General features: G+C 39.9%; 2 protein-coding genes across 2 annotated transcripts; both read right to left on the reverse strand.

Moving 5' to 3' along the window:
* Window positions 1-15,647: 15,647 nt before the first annotated feature.
* On the reverse strand, window positions 15,648-19,232 carry LOC136248070 (uncharacterized). The gene is made up of 3 exons (XM_066039884.1): window positions 18,885-19,232; window positions 17,385-18,358; window positions 15,648-17,097 (listed from the first exon to the last, which is right to left on the reverse strand). Exons 1-3 carry the CDS (start codon window positions 19,230-19,232, stop codon window positions 15,648-15,650), a joined length of 2,772 nt encoding a protein of 923 aa, XP_065895956.1.
* Window positions 19,233-22,896: 3,664 nt separating this feature from the next.
* On the reverse strand, window positions 22,897-23,277 carry LOC136248072 (uncharacterized). The gene has a single exon (XM_066039886.1). It carries the CDS (start codon window positions 23,275-23,277, stop codon window positions 22,897-22,899), a length of 381 nt encoding a protein of 126 aa, XP_065895958.1.
* Window positions 23,278-23,993: the final 716 nt, after the last annotated feature.

The raw sequence follows: 23,993 nt of genomic DNA on the forward strand, positions 1-23,993 counted from the left end.
ACAGGGTGATTTGTTTCTAGCTGAACTCTCTACAGGTGATTTGTTTGCAGCGAAACTCTCTACATGGTGGTTTCTTTGTAACTGAACTCTCTACATGATGGTTTCTTTGTAGCTGAACTCTCTACAGGGTGATTTGTTTGCAGCTGAACTCTCTACATGATGGTTTCTTTGTAGCTGAACTCCACAAGGTGACTTCTTCCAGCTGATCTCTTTACAGGGTGATTTGTTTCTAGCTGAACTCTCTACAGGTGATTTGTTTGCAGCTAAACTCTCTACATGGTGGTTTCTTTGTAGCTGAACTCTCTACATGATGGTTTCTTTGTAGCTGAATTCTCTACAAGGTAACTTCTTCTCTACAGGGTGATTTGTAGTTGAAATCTCTACAGGGTGGTTTGTTTGATGCTGAACTCTCTAAATGGTGGTTTCTTTGTAGTTGATCTCTCTACAGAGTAATTTGTTTGTAGCTGAACTCTCTACAAGTGATTTATTCGCAGCTGAACTCTTTATGTGGTGGTTTCTTTGTAGCTAAACTCTCTACAAGTTGGCCTCTTCTAGCTGATCTCTCTACAGGGTGATTTGTTTCTAGCTAAACTCTCTACAAGTGATTTTTTGCAGCTAAACACTCTACATGATGGTTTCTTTGTAGCTGAACTCTCTACATGATGGTTTCTTTGTAGCTGAACTCTTTACAAGGTGACTTCTTCTAGCTTAACTGTCTACGGGGTAATTTCTTTGTAGCTGAACTCTCTACATGATGGTTTCTTTGTAGCTGAACTCTCTACAAGGTGATCTCTTCTAGTTGATCTCTCTACAGGGTGATTTGTTTCTAGCTGAACTCTCTACATGATGTTTTCTTTGTAGCTGAACTCTCTACAAGGCAACTTCTTCTAGCTGATCTTTCTACTGGGTGATTTGTTTGTAACTGAATTTTCTACAGGGTGATTTGTTTGCAGCTGAACTCTCTACATGGTGGTTTCTTTGTTGCTGAACCTTCTACAAGGTGAATTCTTCTACCTGATCTCTCTACAGGGTAATTTGTTTGTAACTGAACTCTGTACAAGGTGCGTTTTGTAAGTGATCTCACTGCAGGTTGATTTGTTTGTAGCTGAACTCACTAAAGGGTGATTTGCTTGTAGCTGAACTCCTTGCATTGTGTCTAGTTTCTAGCTGATGTCTCTACAGGGTGATTTTTTGTAGCTGAACTCTCTATAGAGTTATTTGTTTCTAGCTTATCTCTCTATAGGTTGATTTGTGTGTAACTGATCTCTCTACAAGTTGATTTGTTTGTTGCTTAACTCTCTGCAAAGTGTTTTGTTTGTAGCTGATCTCTCTACAGGGTGACTTGTGTGCATATGAATTCTCTAGAGAGTGACTTAATTGTAGCTGAATTCTCTACAGGATGCATGACTTGTTTATAGCTGAACTCTCTTCAGTGTGACTTGTAATGTTCTGAATCTCTACAGTGATATATTTGTAGCTTAACTCTCCACAGGGTGACTTGCTTCATGCTAAACTATCTATAAGATAACTGTTTGCAGCTGAACTCCCTACAGAATGACTTGTAGTTGTAATGTAACAGAATTCTATAATGGAGTAAATAAATTAGCCGAATGCTTATTAGGGTGACTGTTCTATTAGAGCATCTCTATCTCGCATTTGCTACACGGAGTTGGCTTTCGAATCATAACTCAGTGGTTTGTAATCCAATTCTTCTATACTACTGCAAAGACTTTCTATGAAGATTATTCCAGATACACACCGATTTTCAGCTAATTGCTATAAGCGGTTTGCCTAGTAGCCGTAAAATCTAATACATTTTTTTCATAAAAATCGATCGCGTAATTGTGACACAGGTTGGGTTTTGTGTCATATCTCCGTGGTCTTTATCTCGATTCCTTTCACACTACCAAAAGGCACTCCTACGGTAGTTACTTCATCTACGTAGCAATTTTTAACTCATTCCATGAAACGGTTTACCCTGTAGGCGTGACAACAAATCGATCTTGTTTTACGCGAATAATCGGTCATAACTCCTGAACCATCCATCGGATTTGCACCAAATGTAATGTTAGGATTCGCCTTTGGGCTCCCTTTCTGTGTGCCAAATGTCAAGGAGATCGGAGTACGCGTTTGCGTTTTATAGCAATTTTTGCAAGTGTGCGAAAAAACGAAGAAAAAAATCGAAACTTTGGCAGCTAGTATCTCGGAAACAGTTGGAGCGATTTCCTTCCAATTAGGAATGTAGACTCCTATAGCTGGCGGGCAATTCTGTAGCAAATTTGGTTCCAATGGGATAAGGGATCACAGAGATACAAAGGTGTGAAAATGACGTTTTCTTTCTTCCTGTAAATATACTCACGGTGTGGCGCGCCAGCTTCTTGGGCCGCACGACACACTACCGTGTGTCTTGATTCCTTCCTCCCAAGAACTGTACCAAAATGGAATAGATTAGATGATGAGATTATTGAGACTGACTGTGTTGAAGAATTTAAGCAAAAATTATCCTTTTCTATGTATATAGAGTAGCTCACCTAATATCGGACGGGCTCCAATATCGGACGCCATTTCTCCTAAACTACAATGAACATTCAAACATTCTGCACATCTCCAAGTAGGCCAATGCTTCATCAACTTGTGTACCAAGTTTCAGATCTCTCGGGTTCTTGATCTCGGTACAGCAGTCTTTTGAAGACAAGTCCGAATTATACGTAAAATCGGAAAAAACGCTCAATTCAAGGACAGCCATTGTTTGCAGATCACACTTGCATTAAATCAAAAATTGCATACCTTCAGATTGTAGGGCCACTCATTTACTTTCTAAATATGTATGGCTTATTTCATTTAAAGTATTGTACTGATGAGTTATAGACCAAAGAAAAGAGGCTGTCACTGGAGCAATAATCGCCCTAACTCAAAATTGTAATCAATGCTTTTGAAATATTTTAAAGTAGATAATTGCATACAATTAATCATTTACAAGTTGTCAAACAGCTTTTCTAATGAATTCACTGTCCCCCAGACTTAAAGTATTACAGGAATACCAAAACCCTCTAATAGAGCAGTCAAATACCCTAATATAACAGTCACCAATTTTTTGCAAAAAGGTGGTGTAAATCAATTCTACATAATGCTGATATGCTTAAAATGTGGTTCTACGTACTTTTTGTTTTAGAATTTTAGGCTTTCAGCTGAAATGATTGACTTTTTATGTTAGAGTGTTTGACAGCTATATTACAGATTTTGCTATTTCTGCAGTCAAGTCTGCAGTATTTTACGTCTTTATAGTGTTGGATTTGCAGGAACTAGTGTTTAACAACTTTCAGTACATAATCGAAAACAACCATCCACCTTGTATGCATTTTCAAACAATTTTTTTCTGATTTTGAGCAAAAATAGCTATGGCGATTATTGCTCCAGTGACAGCCTCTTTTCTTTGGTCTATAACTCATCAGGACAATACTTTACATGAAATAAGCCATGCATATTTAGAAAGTACATGGGTAGCCCTACAATCTGAATGTATGCGACTTTTGATTTAATCCAATTGTGATCTGCAAACAATGGCTGTCCTTGAATTGAGCGTTTTTCCGATTTTAAGTATTATTCGGACTGGCCTTCAAAAGGTTGCTGTACCGAGACCAAGAAACCGAGAGATCTGAAACTTGGTACACAAGTTTATGAAGCATTGGCCTACCTGGAGATGTGCAGACTGTTTGAATATTTACTATAATTTAGGAGAAATAGCGTCTGATATTGGAGCCCGTCCGATATCAGGTGAGCTCCTCTAGTTAAGTAACTTATAGTAATTGTATATATTTTATAGTTTATTATTGTAATTGTACATATGTATATAATTAAGTAACTTGTCGTAATTGTACATACTTATACAGTTAAGTAACTAATTAAAACTGTACACATGTAAATGCACATCAGCATTATACCCCTGGAGGGTCCTACTGATTAACAATAAATAATAATAACAACATCAAACGTAGCGTTAAAAACAAAAAACACTCACTGGCGACCAGATATAGATTTTTTATCGCAAAAACGCGAAATTTCGTCTCACTCACTCACTGACCACAGTCGCAAACCTAGAGCCCAAACGAAGCAGCGCACGGTCACCATTATACGCCACAACAACAAACTCATCGGTGGGATGTGCCTTTTGTGGTTCCGACGAGTGTGCGCCCTGTGCGCCTTGTCTTTTCTTTTATCTTTGTTAGGCGCAATCTATGAATTTGCGCAGTTTATAAATTACGCTGCGCATTTTGTGAATTCATAAAATGCGCAACAATTTATAAATTGCGCAGTTGTCCGGCTTGGCTGACATGGCAAGGGCGACTGGGTTGTTGACCTACTGTCGTTCTAAGTGTTAGATCACGAGATTTCCTCGTGCAGTGCATGCGAGGTGTGTGTTTCTCTCGGAGTTTCTACTGGTTGGAGATACAGTGTCGAAAGAGGTCACGACAGAGAGATACTGAAAAGTTCTGTAGAGGAAAATATCTTGATCCCAATCACACATCCAAAAGCAAAACAGTAACGGAGGTGAAGGCGCAGAAGTTTACAGACGTTTTAAATGGCTGGAACAGAAGCCGGCCGGATTTCCCAACCTTTTCAAATTCTGCAGTGGGTTATATGACAAAGAAGTTTGTTTTGTTAAACTACCCAGACCTGAAGTTGGAAGATGTTCTATGTTTGCTTGCCAAGCATAGGGTAAGAATCCATCTGTTTGTGCCTGCCCTTCACAAAGTCTGTAATTAGCTACAGAATGAGAATGACAAAACCGTCTTTGGCCACCATTGTTTAGTTACAACAGTTGATGACTTATTAGAGCATGTGCATTCAACTGAAAATGGACATGTGGGCAACAAGAAGACACTCGCAGAGGTATGGAAGTATAGTGAATTATGTATGCTATCATATTCTCAAGCATCACAAAAAATTAATAGCCACTAGTCATAAGACTCTGGACGTGGTTGTGGAGATGAGTAGTTAATTATATTATAGCAATATTCTATACTGAAGAAGTAGTCTGGTTCCCAATTTTGTAATAATGCCAAGCTGTTAATTGTGAAGGACATGCAAGCCAGGCTGGATTTTATCTGATACTTTTGGCAAGAAAGATCAAACCTTCATGATCCTCATAGGCATAGCAACTAGTGCTCTGTGATACAGTACATCTTGTGTATCACATATCACCATCAAAAAATTGTTCAATACAAAACTGTACCATGATACTATAATGAAGTGGTCATGGCTATCAACGTTGAAACCTGGTCACTACTGCTGACCCGGATTACCCACTGACCCGGATGTGACCCGGATTGACCCAGATTAATTAAAGCCGAGACGTGTTTCGGCTGGTCTCGAGCGAGCGAACGAGTCTACATTTTGAGCGTTTGATTTGTGTTGAGTAAATATTGCAACTTCAGCCTAGCTGTAAGTTGAAGACCAAAAAAAAAAAGGTCTTCACCTACTGACAATAGCTACCCCTCACCATAGATACCCTCAATTTCGTGCTACATACTACACTTACTAACAAATGAGCGTATGTTGGTATTGCGATAAGTGGGCGTGGCTCACGAAAGAGCTACACGATAGCGCCGTTTATAAGTTTCCACGTCGTCAAACGAACAATTTCGTTTCTCACGTGATCCAATCCGGTTCAGACCCGGATGACCCGGAGAAAATGTGACCCGGATGACCCGACCCGGTTTCAACGCTGATGGCTATATAGTTATGACTGTGGTACTAGCTAGCATAATAGCTAATAGTTGTAACAATATCCACTTTATCTGTACCTTATAGAACCGACACTGATTCTGCATTCACTGCATATGCAGAATGTAAATAAATTATATAGATGACAATTAGCTTGTTGTTCTATGGGTGATTTGGTGAATTTCTTTTCATTGTCTGTTGTGTCAATGAGTTATGATGTGTCATGCGCATTAACAGATAATGTTTGTTTATTTAGAATCATTGGATGACTATTGTCATTTTTGTGGAATGATTAGTTTGGATGATGATAGAATTGATTGGTGAGGTCAGGGCCGCCCACAGGGGGGGGGGGGGGGGGCAACTGGGGCATTTTGCCCCGGGCCCCAGCCTGAAAGGGCCCCAGGAGGTCCCATGAAGGGCCCCCTGAATACCTGTTTAAAAGATCGATATACTCTAATAGAGCAGTCAGATCTAAATACTCTAATAGAGCAGTCACAGTATTCTTCAGAGGAGCAGTGTAGCAAGCTTATAGATAAGGTAGGTGATGATGGGTAGTTATTGTCATTGCCAGCAGGTTGTGACCTTTTTTTTTTTTTTTTTTGGTCTTCACCTTACAACTTGGGTCAAGGGCCCCACTTTAACTCTTTGCCCTGGGCCCCTTAATTTCTCTGGGCGGCCCTGGGTGAGGTCTAGTTATGTAAACGAATTGTGTATTCACGTGTGGACTCCATGCATAGGTCAAGTGCAATAGTTGCTCATGGGGGTACCATGAACGGTCTTTAGGAAGACATGTGGTTACAGCCAGGCAAGATGAAAATGAATATAACTTTTCTGGGGCTTGCTGTTCATCAAATGGAGCTGCACCTTTGTAACTAATGTATTGGAGTATAATGATATGTGTCACACAACATACCTGATTCCATGCAAACACTATATGTTTGCACTAATAACTGTATCACACAGAGGTGGCATTATGCAATCACATGTTGTGTTACATCTGCACGCATGGGATAATGTGAGAGTGAAACTATAAGTACATGTACCATTTGGACTGGACATGATGTTGGACACGAGTTACAATGCACCAAACCTTATATGCTGATACATGTTTCATTACTGGTGCAGCGTATGCGCTGTGTTAGTATGTGCTGGACAACTGCTAGAAAAAGTATAGCGACAGGCTAGACTCGGTAGTCCCTGTGCCCGTGAAAGCTAACCCACATGGAGAGATATCGGGCAGATGAACCTGCTACCACAAGTAGTACGCAGAGGGTAGCAGAGAGAAAGACAGTGTGCACCTTATCCAGGTCAGCTGCAGAGCCCCCTGGGCACAATCAGCCTGCCCAGTATAATAATACGCAAGGGAGAAATACCCAAACTAGAAAATGGAAGTTAGTGCGTCACGGCGATCTTTACCCATGCATGTTCCTCGTAGTAAAACCTGGAGTAAACATAGCTATTAAGGGGCTTATTATACCTCAATAAGAGCAGCCATGATAGCTACGCACTTGAATCGGCCAAGAACGTAACGGCGGTACACTGAATGGACCAGAATCCAGGGAGTTCACAAAATGCGCAGCTCTTACGGTAGTTCACAAATTGCACAACAATTATAAATTGTTGCGCATTTTATGAATTCACAAAGTGTGCAGCGAAATTTATAAACTGCGCAAATTCACACATTGCGCCTAACATCTTCAATCAGACTGCTTGTCTTTTTCATCCAACGAAACCTTACCGAGGTGTTAATTTTCCATATCAACACTTTCTTTAAGCAGCATAGTTGACGCCACATAATTATTTAAGGCGCTTAGACTACTCTACTGTACGGCCCCCGACTTTACGGAGGTACCAGTACTCCACAATAGGTAACAAGGTCACGCCCATTCTTAATTCTACATATCATCGATCTATCGATCGAGACCACGATGACCACGCCCCTTTTACGTTAGCTGTATTTGTGACCACACACCCTTAAGTTGGTAGGCTGATATCGAAGCCACGATGACCACACTCCTTTTTGGGGCAAGCACATCTTCGCAGGCTAACTAGAGATACTCTCATACAGCAGTCAGTCTAATAAAACAGTCACATGTTTATACCTAGCTGTATGCTTTAACAAAAAACTAAACAAACTTGTATATTAAAAATTATTAATTTAAAAATAAAGTAGGGTTTCAAGCTATAAAAGGTAGTGAAGCAAGAGATGAACAGTCGTAGCTATTACAGCATAGCTCAGTGTTAATTCCCTACTTTGGCATGGTATAACAATTATTTTGTGTTCAATGCCAAAGCAGGGATTTCCCACTGAGCTAATCAGTAATAGCTACCATTGTTCATCTCTTATTTCACTACTTTTAATAGCTTGAAATCCTATTTCATTTTAAATTTATAATTTTTAATATGCTACTAGGTTCGTTATACTCACATACTGCATGTTAAGTGTACAATATTTTTCTTTAAATAGCTACTTCTACAAAGGTGACCGGATCTGCGAAAAGAGGACATAATTGCATATTTTTCGTATTCCTGTTTATTAAATATTTATAAACTACTTAGCCAAGTGTATCCGCTGGCAAAGTTTCAGCTTCATACGCCACTAACTTTGGGAGTTACAGCTCTACAAAGTACTAACAACAGAAAAATCGATTTGTACAGCAAGTATAGGGAAAATAAAATACAGGCGCTTACAAAAATGGTTGTAACTTACCAACGGATTGAGGTACGTAGCTACCATTTTTATCATCGTGTTCGCTATGAACAGGGGAATCAATTAGTAAGTAAGTTTAATTATTATTATTTTATATTATTATCTATGAATAATGTACATTGTGATTACATGTAGATTTTTCAAATTAATAAAGTCACACTGTAGCATGTATACCTACATTGTTTACATACCTTTGCTTGGTGGGCACACAGTTTCTTCACAATACCAATTTTTCCTGGAAACAGTTCTTTTAAATCATGTTCGGTTAAAAGCATGAACACTTCACCATCTATATCCTGATCTGTAAAATCAACATGGAACCAGTTTGTCAATAATTGTACATTGTTTTGCTATATACAGATCAACAAAACTGTCAATTAACTTCATTATACAAATATACTAAAGTATATTCAGGCAGCTAACAGGAACTATCCACTGGTAATAGAAATAATGAAGAATATTTCTATAAAGCAGTGGTTACTGAACTGAAAGTTGGTGCATTAGTGCTGAGACTACTGAACTAATAGTCATGCTATGCTTTCCAAATAGATTCTAAGGCTCAGAAGGGCCAGGTGAGCAAATAAACAGTCGGATTGATAGATTGTATGAATTTGCCTTAAGGTTACAGTATAGTCACAGGCAATCATTCAAATTTTTGAATGGCTATCAATGCTTTTCGAAAAGGCCATAAAACCACTCTACTAAGTCTAGCAGTATGAAAGGTTTAAAGTGAACACAAAGCCCTAAATATTAATGTTTTAAGTTGCTACAGTATAGTTTGAGTCAGGTGGAACACTACAAGTTGTTGTAGCAAGATAGGTAAGTCTTACATTGGCTCAGCTCCAGCTGTCACTAACATGTTTTTCTGCCTCCAAAGGCAGCAAAAGTTGTAGGTTCTATGAGAAGTTCTATGGCATGGTAATACTGAACATTAAATTTATTAGGTTCTTTGGGAGCATTTTAGGCGTATTTCTCCCCAGTGACAGAGATACAAGCCTTCAAAGAACTTGTTTCACTCAAAGTACTAAAAGTTTAATAAAATGTCTTCACAAACAGTAACTTAAAATATCACTTCCACAGTACCTATATATTTTAGTTGTTTAGTTACTTGTGTTGAAATTACAGAGATTCAGTAATCTGTTAGTCTGGTTTGTGATGACATCTTCTTTTAAAACATCACTCTATCATGGGCCACACACCCATGAACAATTGTTGTTCTGCATTAAAACAAACAAGTACAAATAGCTGTATTACTTCCACAACACAGTTGATGAAATAATATAGTTTTTTCACATAGTTAAAAACAACAATGTGAGGATGGTTACTCAAATGATGGTTTTCTGAGGTTAAACTGAAATCCCACAAATCTTTGCCAGTGAGTTTTCTACAACTGGTAGGGAATGATGATTAAACCAGGAGGATGGTGATAGTGGCAAGGAGAATACTTTAGGTAAGTGCCAATGGATTATACTTGCCACTAAATTGTGGCAATACAAATAAGTTGAAGTTGCCAACCGTGGACAGGCAGCCATCAAGTGAAGAATCATTTCCTCAGCCTGATCATACACTCTACACTTCACTGATGGAACACTTTTCATCATCACTTTGGCCTCATAAACTCTAGTGGCAATGACCTGGTCCTGCATGTATAGCAAAGATGGTAGACTCAGATTCTGAGTGTAGATGCTGACGAAGCCACTGAGTACTCTTACTCCTATGAACATCATGAGATGCCAGCAGTGAAAAGAACTTGCTGTGTAAATGTTTGGTAGACAACCGATTCACCAGAATCTCTATCTGCTTCTCAACAACAGCATGCCTCAAAGAGGCAGAATCACACAATGTCAGGTCAGAAGGCAATGGCAGAGATGAACAATAATCTCTAGTTCTGGTAGTGATGGAGATACAAGGCAGCAGGGAATGGTCAAGGTCAGAGCACAACTGGACCAGCTTGTCAGTGGATGACACAAGGTGGTGAGCTATTAGGACCAACTTCCTGTTGTACAAGTTCTCTATGTTAATTAGCACATGGCCTGCATTACAGCGTGGCAAATATAGTCTCTCTACAAATGAACGAGGATGATGGCTATTACATGCAGTCATAAGTTTTCTTTCTAGTTAAAACATCAAAATGCTCAATCTCTTTTTTGGTCCATGGAATGATACTAAAACCATAAGTCAATACTGGAACACAAAATTAATTGGTTGCTCTAACTTTACGTGGACCACTGAGGAGCAACTTTCATATTAGTTTTAAACATTTAAATAGACATCCAAAATATACTTCTTACTCCTTGAGCTGTCCACTCCCTCAAATTCATGAAATCCCAGATATCTATATGTGTCTCCAACATTCAATTCATGGATACAAGAGTCATTACTGAATGCAACATCGCCTGTTTGAGAGATCCTCCCTCTACTAGCTGTCAACTTGGCACATTTGTCCAACCCAAAATTAGGCCAACATCATCTCAAAACATCTTAACAGTGTGGAGCAAAACTTCTAAATGAGCATTGCTTTTAGAAAACAATTTTAAATCGTCCATATACAATAAATGATTGAGAGTATTATTTGAAGTGACCTGGTATCCACCAAGGTGGTCCAGCAACAAACTTAAAGGGTTTAAGGTGACACAAAATAACAGAGGACTACTACTACTACTACTACTACTGCTTGTCATTAAAATGATTACACATGTACAGAAGTACAGAAGTTGTCCAATCCCAAGTCGTCCAAGTCGTCCCAAGTCGTCCAGAAGTTGTCCAATCCCAAGTCCACAGCAAATATCTTAGCCTTGGATAGCAGTGACTTAGAAGATGGCATCTGAGAAATTATACCAAAACACTCTTTCACCAAAGAGTCACATGACATCTGAAGGTGTTGAGTGAGCATTAACAGTCGACACTGGTACGAATGGTCAATGTTCACCAGTCCGCGACTTCCCACTTGATGGAGTAAGTACAGACTTTCAATTGCAGAATGAGGGTGATGACTGTTTGCAGTGGTCATAACCTTATGTGTTAACACATCAAAATGTGAAAGCTCAGCTTTAGCCCAATTAACAATTTCAAAACCATAGGAAAGTAAAGGAACACAATAACCATTAGTGGCCTGCACTTTAAACCTACCATGAAGCAGTGACTTCCACACTAATTTAAGTCTCCTAAACATTTCAGCAGATATAGTCTCCATACACTTGGCATGATCAACTCCACCAGACTCAGGGAAGCCCAAGTAGAGATAGGTCTCACCATAGGCCAGTTCACCAATCTCATCTCCAATCATCAAAACAGGACCAGTAGATATAGGTTTTCCTCACTTCACAATCAACTTAGCACACTTACTAATGCCAAAAGACATTCTAATATCATCTGAAAACTTTCAGTAAATCCACCATTTTCTGTAAACCAGCATCATTCTGGTTAAAGAGCTTTAAGTGATCCATATAAAGCTAACGAGTCAAATTTCCTGTTGATGAGATCTTATAACCCTTCAAACCATCCAATATATAGCTTAGGGGATTCAAACACAAACAGAATAACAATGAACTCAGTGTGTCTCCCTGGTAGATTCCACACTTCACCGAGACATCAGATAATTTCAAGGATGCTTTATCAGGCAAACAAAGGAGGTTCCCCACAATGGCATTAGATGTTCTATACATGTTGTCAACAAAGATGGAAAATGAAAAAGGCTTAGACACTCCAGAAGCCAGTTGTGAGGCACTGAGTCATAAGCCTTACGGTAATCTAGCCATGCCACAGACAAAGAACGATACTTACTGTGTACCTGGTGCCACACACTATCTGTCAACAAAAGATGATCAACACAGCCATACTGGCTTCTGGAGCACCCCTTTAGAGCTGGATGGATCAGTTGATATTTTTCACAATGGTCAAACATCAGAGACGATAAACAACCAGTCCATAATTTATAAACAATATTTAAGCAGGAAATAGGATGGTAATTCTGGGAGCAGACAAATCTTTGCACTTGGGCAAAAGGAGCGTCCTGCCATGTGGGAACCACAATTGTACAGTTACGTCACCAGTAAGGAGTTGACAAAAGTGTGAACATAACAATTTATGAGTAGAAATCATTTTCTTCCACAAATAACCTTGTATTCCATCTAGGCCAGGGGAAGCCCAATTTTGCAATCTTCTGAGGATATCCACAAACAACTGAAAAGTATTAACAGGTTCAGTATCATCAACAACAAATTCCTTGGAGAATCTCTCCCTCAGTTCCTTGGAGCATCTCTCCCAACAAACAAACAAACGCATGATATCTTACTACTACTACTACTACTACTACTACTTTTCATTAGAAGAATTACATGTACACACAATTGTACAGAGAAAGAACAGAATCATGTACAAGTACATAAGATAATGTTCATTAAATCACATTTGTACACCGTAAGACATGAACAGTTCGAATTACGGCTGCCTTTTGAATGGTACAAAATAAATTGTTAGAAAAGTCTGGGATACGACGAAGGTGAGTAATACAGTTAGAAGATACAACACCTGTACATCCAACCACCACAGGGATAATTATCACCGGCATTCTGTACATCATGTGATAATCATGTGCCAATGATTGATACTTCTGTAACTTTTCTTGCTCCTTAGAGGGCACATTTACATCAGCTGGACAAGAAACTTCAATGAAGTAGATCTTCTTAAGGTTATAGTCAAATAAAACAATATCTGGACGATTACTCAGGTGGTGACTGGCAGACTGTAAGCTAAAATCCCACAGGATCTTCACTGCCGATGATTCAACCACAGCAAGGGGTCTATGAGTGAACCAACACGAGGAACCAGTTAAAAATCCATGCAGCCTCATCAAATGCCAATGCACCACTCCAGCTACTAAGTTATGACGATATAAATAAGCAGTGGCAGCCAATGATGGACAAGCTGCCAACAAATGAACAACAGATTCTTCATGCTCTCCACACAATCTACACATTATAGAAGGAATGCTCATCTTCATAATCTTAACCTGAAGAACTCTGGTGGTGATGGCCTGATTCTGAATGGCAAGTATTGTAGACTCCGACTCTGAGTGAACATGGCTTTTCAGCCAGCACACACTTCTAGTCTTGTCAATTGAATTCTTGTTTAAAAGTGCATAATACTGACCATGAAGAGGTTTGTTGATGATAGAGGACATTAGCCGGCTAAACTGACAGTCACGAATCAAAGACTTCAGTGAAGAGAACAAGATGTTTTGGAAGTCTGATGTAACAGATAGAGATGCACAGTATTCCCTGGCCCTGAACAACACAGAACTCTGCCTTGGCAAATCACTGTCAATCTCACAGCACAATAAGACCAGAGGGTCAGAAGAAACAGAGAGATGATGAGCAAGTGAGACTAACTTTCTGTTATACAAGTTCTCAATGCTCACCAACCCAACACCGCCAGCAGAGCGAGGCAAATAAATACGCTCAATAGCACTACTACTACTACTACTACTACTACTACTACTACTACTACTACTACTACTACTACTACTACTACTACTACTACTACTACTACTACTACTACTACTACTACTACTACTACTACTACTACTACGGATTTAATGAAATTCTACATGTACAACAAATTGTACAGACAATAGTAATGATGTAACAAGCCAAAGCCTAAGCTACATCATACACAAATTAACATTCCTAAGAACGTCAACTGTTCCAAGAATGGCTGCCTTCTGCAAGGTGGCAAAAACTACTTCATTATAGGCTGGAATCTTCTTCAGATGGCTCTTCTGATTCTTTGAAACTATTCCAGAGGCTCCAAAAACAACTGGAACAACCACTACCGGCTGACAATAAGTCCTTGACATCTCCCCTGCTAACCGCTGGTACTTGGTTACCTTCTCATTCTCTTTGTCAAGAACATTAATGTCAGCCGGACATGACACTTCCACAAGCAAAATCTTCTCCGGAGCCTCCTTCATAAAAACAATATCTGGGCGATTGCTCACAACCTGGGACACGGTGGTCATTCCAAAGTCCCACAATATCTTGATTGTGGCATTCTCTACCACAGGCAGTGGCTGATGAGAATACCAACTGTTGGCAGATGTACGAATGCCAAAAGTACGACATAAATGCCAGTGAATCACACGGGCCACCAAGTTGTGACGATGGAGATAGCTTGTTGGTGCCAGCATCGGGCATCCTGCCATTAAGTGCTGAATGGTCTCCTCGTGACTACCACACAAACGACACATTAGAGTTGGTATAGAGACATGCATTATTTTTGCCTCATACACTCTAGTCCTTATAACCTGGTCCTGGATGGCAAAAATAGTGCTTTCTGATTCACCATGCAAAAACTCGCCAAGCCAGCGAAAGCTCCTTGATACATCTATTGGGTTGGAGCAACACCAGTTAACAAACTTACCATGCAGTGGTTTGACCTGCAGAATATCCCAGTGACACAACCTCTGGCGATCACAAACTAAGTTTTTCAATTCATCAGCTGTAGCTTGAGCTAGGTCCCCATCTACTACTACTACTAATACTACTACTACTACTACTACTACTACTACTACTACTACTACTACTACTACTACTACTACTACTACTACTACTACTACTACTACTACTACTACTACTACTACTACTACTACTACTACTACTACTACTACTACTACTTTTCATTAAAAGAATTACATGTACACACAATTGTACAGAGAAAGTACAGAATCATGTACAAGTACATAAGATAATGTTCATTAAATCACATCTGTACACCGTAAGACATGAACAGTTCCAATTACGGCTGCCTTTTGAATGGTACAAAATAAATTGTTAGAAAAGTCTGGGATACGACGAAGGTGAGTAATACAGTTAGAAGATACAACACCTGTACATCCAACCACCACAGGGATAATTATCACCGGCATTCTGTACATCATGTGATAATAATGTGCCAATGATTGATACTTCTGTAACTTTTCTTGCTCCTTAGAGGGCACATTTACATCAGCTGGACAAGAAACTTCAATGAAGTAGATCTTCTTAAGGTCATAGTCAAATAAAACAATATCTGGACGATTACTCAGGTGGTGACTGGCAGACTGTAAGCTAAAATCCCACAGGATCTTCACTGCCAATGATTCAACCACAGCAGGGGGTCTATGAGTGAACCAACACGAGGAACCAGGTAAAAATCCATGCAGCCTCATCAAATGCTAATGCACCACTCCAGCTACTAAGTTATGACGATATAAATAAGCAGTGGCAGCCAATGATGGACAAGCTGCCAACAAATGAACAACAGATTCTTCATGCTCTCCACACAATCTACACATTATAGAAGGAATGCTCATCTTCATAATCTTAACCTGAAGAACTCTGGTGGTGATGGCCTGATTCTGAATGGCAAGTATTGTAGATTCCGACTCTGAGTGAACATGGCTTTTCAGCCAGCACACACTTCTAGTCTTGTCAATTGAATTCTTGTTTAAAAGTGCATAATACTGACCATGAAGAGGTTTGTCGATGATAGAGGACATTAGCCGGCTAAACTGACAGTCACGAATCAAAGACTTCAGTGAATAGAACAAGATGTTTTGAAAGTCTGATGTAACAGATAGAGATGCACAGTATTCCCTGGCCCTGAACAACACAGAACTCCGCCTTGGCAAATCACTGTCAATCTCACAGCACAATAAGACTAGAGAGTCAGAAAAAACAGAGAGATGATGAGCAAGTGAGACTAACTTTCTGTTATACAAGTTCTCAATGTTCACCAACCCAACACCTCCAGCAGAGCGTGGCAAATAAATATGCTCAATAGCACTACGAGGATGATGATTGCTAGTGGCTGATAGGATCCTCCTTGTGCTAACATCAAATTGCTGGATCTCTTTCTTAGTCCAGGGAACAATTCCAAAGCCAAAGGACAAGAGTGGGACACAAAATGAGTTTGTAGCTCTTGTCTTACGAGGTCCACTGAGCAATGAGCTCCATACTAGCTTCAATCGATGGTTATATAAATCAGTAAGCATCTCCTTACTCTTGACACAATCTAGTCCATCAGATTCATAAAAACCCAGGTACTTGTATGACTCACCAACACAAAATACACGTATAGAGCAAGCGTCTGATAGGGGAACATCATCAGATGAAACCACCTTTCCCCTCACTACAGAGGACTTTGCACACTTTTCAAGCCCAAAGGTGAAACAAACATCATTGGAAAACATATAAACAGTGTGAAGTAGCCTTTCAAGCTGGATATCCGATTTTGCTAACAATTTAATGTCATCCATATACAACAAATGATTTACTCTTCTCGTAGTGGTGGCGTGATACCCACTCAAGGAATCCAACAGCATACTCAATGGTGTAAGAGTAATGCAAAATAGTAGAGGACTAAGTGTGTCTCCCTGGGAAATACCGCGCTTAATAGAGACTGCTGCCAGCATCACTGGGTCACAAGTAGGCATCCGAAGGTACAAAGTAGTACTCCATAGTGAGAGCAATTGTTCAATACACTGTACTATGGTGGTGTCAAATCGAAATAATTTTAAACAACAAACAATCCAGTTATGGGGTACAGAATCATAGGCCTTTTTATAGTCAAGCCATGCAACAGAAAGTGATCGATTCTTAGACTTGACCTGCTTCCAAATATGACTATTCAACAACAAATGATCTGTGCATCCAAGCTCTCCTCTAGCACACCCCTTCTGTGCTGGATGTAAAACATTATTAACAACACAGTGCCTTAGCACTACTTCACTAATACATCCTGTCCACAGCTTGTACAAAATGTTCAGACAGGTTATTGGCCGAAAATTCTTTGGCTTTTCTGTATCAGAAGCTTTGGGAATTAAAATAGTTTTGCCCTTCGGAAACCATGATGGTATAAGAGACCCATCCTTCAATTCAACATGTTGTTAAAATGGGAGACAATCACTGACCTCAAAGCCGTGAATCGTTTAATCCAAAAGCCCTGAACGCCATCAGGACCTGGAGCATCCCAGTTGCGTAACCTAGACACACAACCATTAAAACAAGCCTCATCAATGACAGACTGCTCCACAATAAATGACCTATCTGCAATCTTGCCCTCAAGGTCACTGAGCCAAGAGGTATCCAAGTTTGCTTTTGCTGGATTCTCAAAAATGTTTTTCCAGAAAGATTCCAAGGCAGCCAAATCAGGGGATGGGTGAACTTCATCCGTACCCTTCAACAACTCAGAATAAAATCTCTTTTCATTCTGGCGAAACAATTTGTTTTGCCATTGTCTCAATAATCTTGACTTATACTTCCTTAACCTGGCTGCATAACCTGAAATTTTCTGTTTAAGAGTTTCAATTACTACAGAAAAATCTGACAATGACGTTATACAATGTTTAGAATGTAATTGTCTTAACTTATGCATAAATTTCTTACTACCACTAGGAGGGAAACCTCCAGCCACCAAACGAGACAAATCTCCTCTTAAAATTGATATAGTGTTCTCCAAACGTGACTTCCATGAATTGTGTGATCGTCGAGCTGGGGATCCCGATAACAGCGTATTCACAGTGGCAGCAGCAGCATATAGAAGATGCACACACTGTTGCAATGATGGATCAAAATATTCCAAAACTTTTTCAAGAGAGTCATTTACACTGGTGATAAGATCCAAAACTGGTTTGTTGATGGTAATTCTAGGGAGACTAGGGGCTAGTAACCCCTGGGAAGAAGCCTCAAAAAACTTGTGTTCCAAACATTGTGCCTCAGGAAAATGCACCACACACACAACAGATATATCCTCAGACTTTGGACAATTAACCTTCTCAGGGGAATCCGGTAAACTTGATTCAGGATAGACCTTCTCAGGAGAATCTGGTAAACTTGATTCAGAATAGACAGCTGGCTTAGGATCCACTACATCAGGCTTAATTGGCTGGAAAGTAGGGCTGGGCGGTATTGGAGTTTTGCTTCATGATATATCGTGCAGAAATATATCACGATATTACTATTTATCGCGGTTATTAAAGATGACTGCTATATTAGAGTAGCTGACTGCTTTATTAGGGTATCTCGATCCTAGCTGACTGTTCTATTAGAGTATCTCGATCTTTGTAAAAAAAATTGACTAGCTAGTACTAGGTCCTTGTTTGCAGTAGTATCACGTGTGCATTATAACAACCTTAAGGGCTTAAAAAGCTGTCACAAACACTAAAAATCGTAATAATATCGATATCGTGATATTATCGTTTCACCGAAATCTACGCGATACAGATATCGTTTCATTGCAATACCGCGGTATTACTATAATACCGAGAAACCGCCCAGCCCTACTGGAAAGCCACCACATGTGTGATATCCACTGACGATCTGGTACAAGAAGTTGCGATATTAGATAACTCATGTTCAGAGAGCATGTGAGACGATTGAATGTTTCTAGCGTGACAGCAAGGAGTATTCACACTTATCGACGCTTTAGATGAATTTCTAGTATCCCAAATAGCCTTCAGTCGATTCCGGTAACCTACTCCATCACGCTTGGCGAGATAGAAGCAGTGCATCAGTTCGATGTTCTCAGCATAGGACCACTTGCGACGACCATGAGTTGTGTCTGACGGTAGGCATTCAGCTCCCGACAACCCAGCATCGACGCGCTCACCAGGAAAACTTGCAGAGGACTCGTCGCTGGCTTCCACGGACGCACAGCGATGGGAGACTTCAGTATCCAGGTGGGCATTAATTTGGACTACAGGTGTAAGTTCACTACTTGCACTCGGTGACCGGACAGTTCTTGAGCTACGAAGTTTCATAGTTTAACAGGAACGGCTAAACACACCCAAAAGGAGCTTGGGGGAAGGCTGACCAGCAGCGTTGTGTCACGCCTCACGACTTGATCACGTGACTCCTACTCTACTACTACTTTTCATTCAAATGAATTGACACACATGTACAGTATGTACAGAAATACAATGACAATACAAGCATAAGCCTAAGTACAGCCAATGTTCAAAGATGTTAAGATGTTTACGGTCCCCAAGATAGCAGCTTTCTGGAGGCTATTAAACAAGTTCTCATTGTAATTTGGGATTTACTTCAAGTAATCCTGTTGATTAACTGACACCACACCTGAATGACCAAAAACAACAGGTATGATGCTAACAGGCTGACCATGACACTCAGAAAACTCCCGGATAAGTGGTTGGTATTTGGTTAGTTTCTCCTGCTCCTTATTAGGTACATTAACGTCCGCAGGACAAGATACTTCAAAAAACATTATTCTATGTTCATGTTTCAGGAACAGTACAAGGTCAGGTCGATTCGAAGGAACATGAACATCAGTTTGTAAACTAAAGTCACATAGGACCTTTGCAGAATCATTCTCAACCACCGGCAAGGGCTGATGGTCATACCAGTGCTTAGCAGATAATGGTAATTTGAAACACTTACTCAGATGCCAATGGAGAACCCGGCCCACCATGTCATGTCGACGAAGATAGCTTGTTGATGCAAGTGCAGGGCAGCCAGATAACAGTTGTTGAATTGACTCTTCATGCTCCTGACACAAACGACACAAGATGGATTGGACAGGTATTTTCATTATTTTGGCCTGATAAGATCTTGTACATAAGACCTGATCTTGGATAGCAAATATGCTGCTCTCGGACTCGCCATGCATCGAACACTGCAACCATCGAAAACTACGTGCAGTGTTAATAACGGATGAATGTACCCATGTAAAGAATTTACCATGCAATAGTTTGGCATACAATGTGTTCAAAAGTTTCTTCCTCTGAGAAGTTACCACAGCGGTCCTTAACTGGTCCGAGCTAAAATTCAACACATCACATAAAGCTAGTGAAGAAGCAACATCATCAGCCATAGAAAATACAGACCTACGTGAGGGACTCTGCAACATCAGCTCACAGCAGGCCTGTACAAGATCATCCCTCGATGCCCGCAGATGGTGGGCCAATAAAACCAAACGTCGTTGATAAAGTTGTTCAATGTTCACTAAACCTCTTCCCCCCATTCTACGAGTCAAGTACAACCTTTCAACAGCCGCACGTGGATGATGGCTATTGGCAGCAGTAAATACCTTACGGACAGTGATATCGAACTGGGCAATCTCCGTTTTGGTCCAGTCAACAATGCCAAATTATTATTATTATTATTGTTACTGAGCAGACAGCACAGCTGATATGCTCAGGAAAAAAAAAAGCAATCATTAAATGAATTTAGCTACGTAGTTAAAAAAAGATTACAGTTATTGGGTTCCATACAATGTTTGCAGTTCCGCTGAAAAAGAGTCAATATTGTTGCTCTCAATGATGGAAGATGGTAAGTTGTTCCAATCCTTAATTGATCTGGAGAAAAAGCTCTGTTGGTATGAGTAGGTAGATGAATTTGGTAGAATAAAACGATGTGGGTGATATAGTCTGGTGGATCTTGTCATTGAAATAAAATGAGGAGGAATTGACAGTGAATAATCTTGATGTATAATTTTAAAAAGTGCTTGTAATCTGGATATTTTACGTCTCAGCTGAAGGCTTGGCCAAGAAAGATGCTGTAACATAGCTGTGACTGAACTGAATCGATTGAAATCATTTAGGACCCATCTAGCTGCCCTACGCTGTACTTTCTCTAGCTGTTGAATATTGTTATGGTGGTATGGGTCCCAGATGACTGCAGCGTATTCCATTGACGGTCGTACTATCGTAAGGTAGGCTGTTGCTTTGATGTTAGACGAGCAGCAACTCAGATTGCGTTTCAAGAAGTTTAATGTTCTATTGGCCTTAGCAGCTATATTACTAATATGTGGAGACCATGATAGTTTGTTATCCAATATAACACCAAGGTAGGAGTGTTGGTTTGATGTACCCAAGTTGTGATTGTTTAGCTTGTAGTTGAAAATGATTGGTGATAATGATCTGGTAAACCGCATAATAGTACATTTGGTTACATTGAATCTTAATTGCCACTTAGTTGCCCATTCGTGTAGTTGATCAAGATCATGCTGAAGTTGAATGGCATCCTCCTTGGTGGTGATAATTCTGTAAAGTAAACAGTCATCAGCAAATAACCGTAGTGGCGAATTTACATGTTCTGTTATATCATTAATGTATAGAAGAAACATCAAAGGGCCGAGAACCGTCCCTTGAGGGACTCCTGAGTGAACAGCTATCGAGTCAGAAAAAGTACCGTCCAAAGCTACTTGCTGTGACCTTCTGGTCAGCCAAGTATTGAATCCGTAAGAGAGCAACGGAATGCAAAAGCTGTTGGTAGCACGCACTTTAAGTGGCCCACAAAGCAAAGATCCCCATACCAGTTTCAATCGTCTGTGAAGTTCAGTAGTTATAATTGACTTGCTAGCAGCATGATCAATACCGCCAGCCTCAGGAAACCCCAGGTATCGATAGGTTTGGCCATAATCGAGTTCATTAATCACATTGTCTAGAGTTGGTAAAGGCCCAGTCAGACCAATTTTCCCTCTGGTTGCAGACATCTTGGCATATTTTTGGAATCCAAACTGCATTTGAATGTCATCAGAAAACTTTCTGACAATGTCTATAAGCGGCTGTAAACACTTATCATTCTGTGCAAATAGTTTAATGTCATCCATATACATCAGATGTGTTAAATTCGACCTTGAAGACATCTTATATCCCTTAAGAGCATCTAACAAATATTTCTCATTTGCAATGAGCCCTCCGGGGATGTTTCAAGTTTACTTTCATTTGGTAATTGTTCATCATCTGCTCTTTGGCGCTGCTGTATATCCTGTAACTCATGATCAGATAGCAGCTTCGAGTTAATAATCGCACGAGCTTGACAAGCTAAATTGTTTTCAGTGCGAAATGATTTATCCGGGTTACGGTTATCCCATAATGTCTTCAGTCTCTTCTGATAGCCTCTTCCATCAGCTCTTGCCTCGTAGTAGCACCACATCAGCTCGACATTCTCCAGACGGGACCAGGGGCGCCTCACGCGAACTGGTTTTGTAACAGAACGAGCATCGCTCGGCAGTTCAGCAGACAAGCTCCCGCTAGAATGGGGTACAGAAACAGCGTCGTCGTTAGTTCCTGACATCGGACGATAGGCTGGTTCACAATCTAGGCGGGCATTAATTGGAGAGAAAGTCGAGAAACCGTTGTAACAAAGGCCTACGATCAAAAGACCGATGAGTGGTAACATATAAGTTGGAATCATCCAAAATCAACGAGATAGAAAGCAAAATTCACAAAGTAGAAGCCAAGCCAAAAAATCACACCAATCTCAGTCACGTGACTACTACTACTACTACTACTACTACTACTACTACTACTACTACTACTACTTTTCATTAAAAGAATTACATGTACACACAACTACTACTACTACTACTACTACTACTACTTTTCATTAAAAGAATTACATGTACACACAATTGTACAGAGAAAGAACAGAATCATGTACAAGTACATAAGATAATGTTCATTAAATCACATTTGTACACCGTAAGACATGAACAGTTCCAATTACGGCTGCCTTTTGAATGGTACAAAATAAACTGTTAGAAAAGTCTGGGATACGACGAAGGTGAGTAATACAGTTAGAAGATACAACACCTGTACATCCAACCACCACAGGGATAATTATCACCGGCATTCTGTACATCATGTGATAATCATGTGCCAATGATTGATACTTCTGTAACTTTTCTTGCTCCTTAGAGGGCACATTTACATCAGCTGGACAAGAAACTTCAATGAAGTAGATCTTCTTAAGGTTATAGTCAAATAAAACAATATCTGGACGATTACTCAGGTGGTGACTGGCAGATAGGCCCCGGCCTATTATGCTCAAAAATTTGCCCATTATGCTTTTGAGCACTGCTCAAAAGTATAGCCCATTATGCTCAAAATTATGCTCATCATTTCTTATTATGCTACATTACAAGTACAGTACATAACATTCATGTATATTGTTTTAGTATAATTACTGATTGTTTTTTACATGCACTGATAGTGTCACTAATAGTTATATTGCAGCATGAGGGATGCTTCAATATAATCTTGAAGGGAACTCTCTTGCTGTGCATTGAAAGTGTTTGTTAAAATTGAGAATACTCTTTCAACAGCACCTGATGAAGGCTGTATAAGAGCAACCATCATTGCAGCGGATGACCAGTGCGGTAACTCCTGTGAATGTTCAGCCCACCAGGACATGACATCTACTTCTGGCGATGTATCTGCAGATACCGCAATGTACTGCGGGAGTTCAGACTTGAGATTGTCTAATGTTGTTTTGTTGTTCAAAAAGGTTATTTCTGATAATGAATTAACAATGCTAACATCTGGTGCCACTTCTTTCACTTTTGATGGAGCAAAGACTCGTGCAGCTTTAAAAATTGATAGACTCTTAGACAGTTCATTTGAAAATTTAGATTTAAAATACTTCACAACAGGTGTAACCCTATCTTTCCCATACTTCATAAACCTGTCAAGCAAGGAATGCACACTGCCTGTCAACCTTTTTGCCACAGCAGAGAGATTGGGATAGTGCTGTAATTCTATAGCACTAAGCAGTTTGGT

Source organism: Dysidea avara, chromosome 2, assembly GCF_963678975.1.
Source record: "Dysidea avara chromosome 2, odDysAvar1.4, whole genome shotgun sequence".
NCBI lineage: Eukaryota > Metazoa > Porifera > Demospongiae > Dictyoceratida > Dysideidae > Dysidea > Dysidea avara.

Excerpts from the sequence above, each read along its gene's own strand:
- LOC136248070 (XM_066039884.1), bottom strand. The coding sequence starts at position 19,232 with ATGAAACTTCGTAGCTCAAGAACTGTCCGGTCACCGAGTGCAAGTAGT. Across the intron at positions 18,359-18,884 it reads CATCTAAAGCGTCGATAAGT|CCAATTAAGCCTGATGTAGT; the intron begins GTGAATACTCCT and ends CCTACTTTCCAG. Across the intron at positions 17,098-17,384 it reads AAACGATTCACGGCTTTGAG|TCATATTTGGAAGCAGGTCA; the intron begins GTCAGTGATTGT and ends GTTGTTGAATAG.
- LOC136248072 (XM_066039886.1), bottom strand. The coding sequence starts at position 23,277 with ATGGGCAAATTTTTGAGCATAATAGGCCGGGGCCTATCTGCCAGTCAC.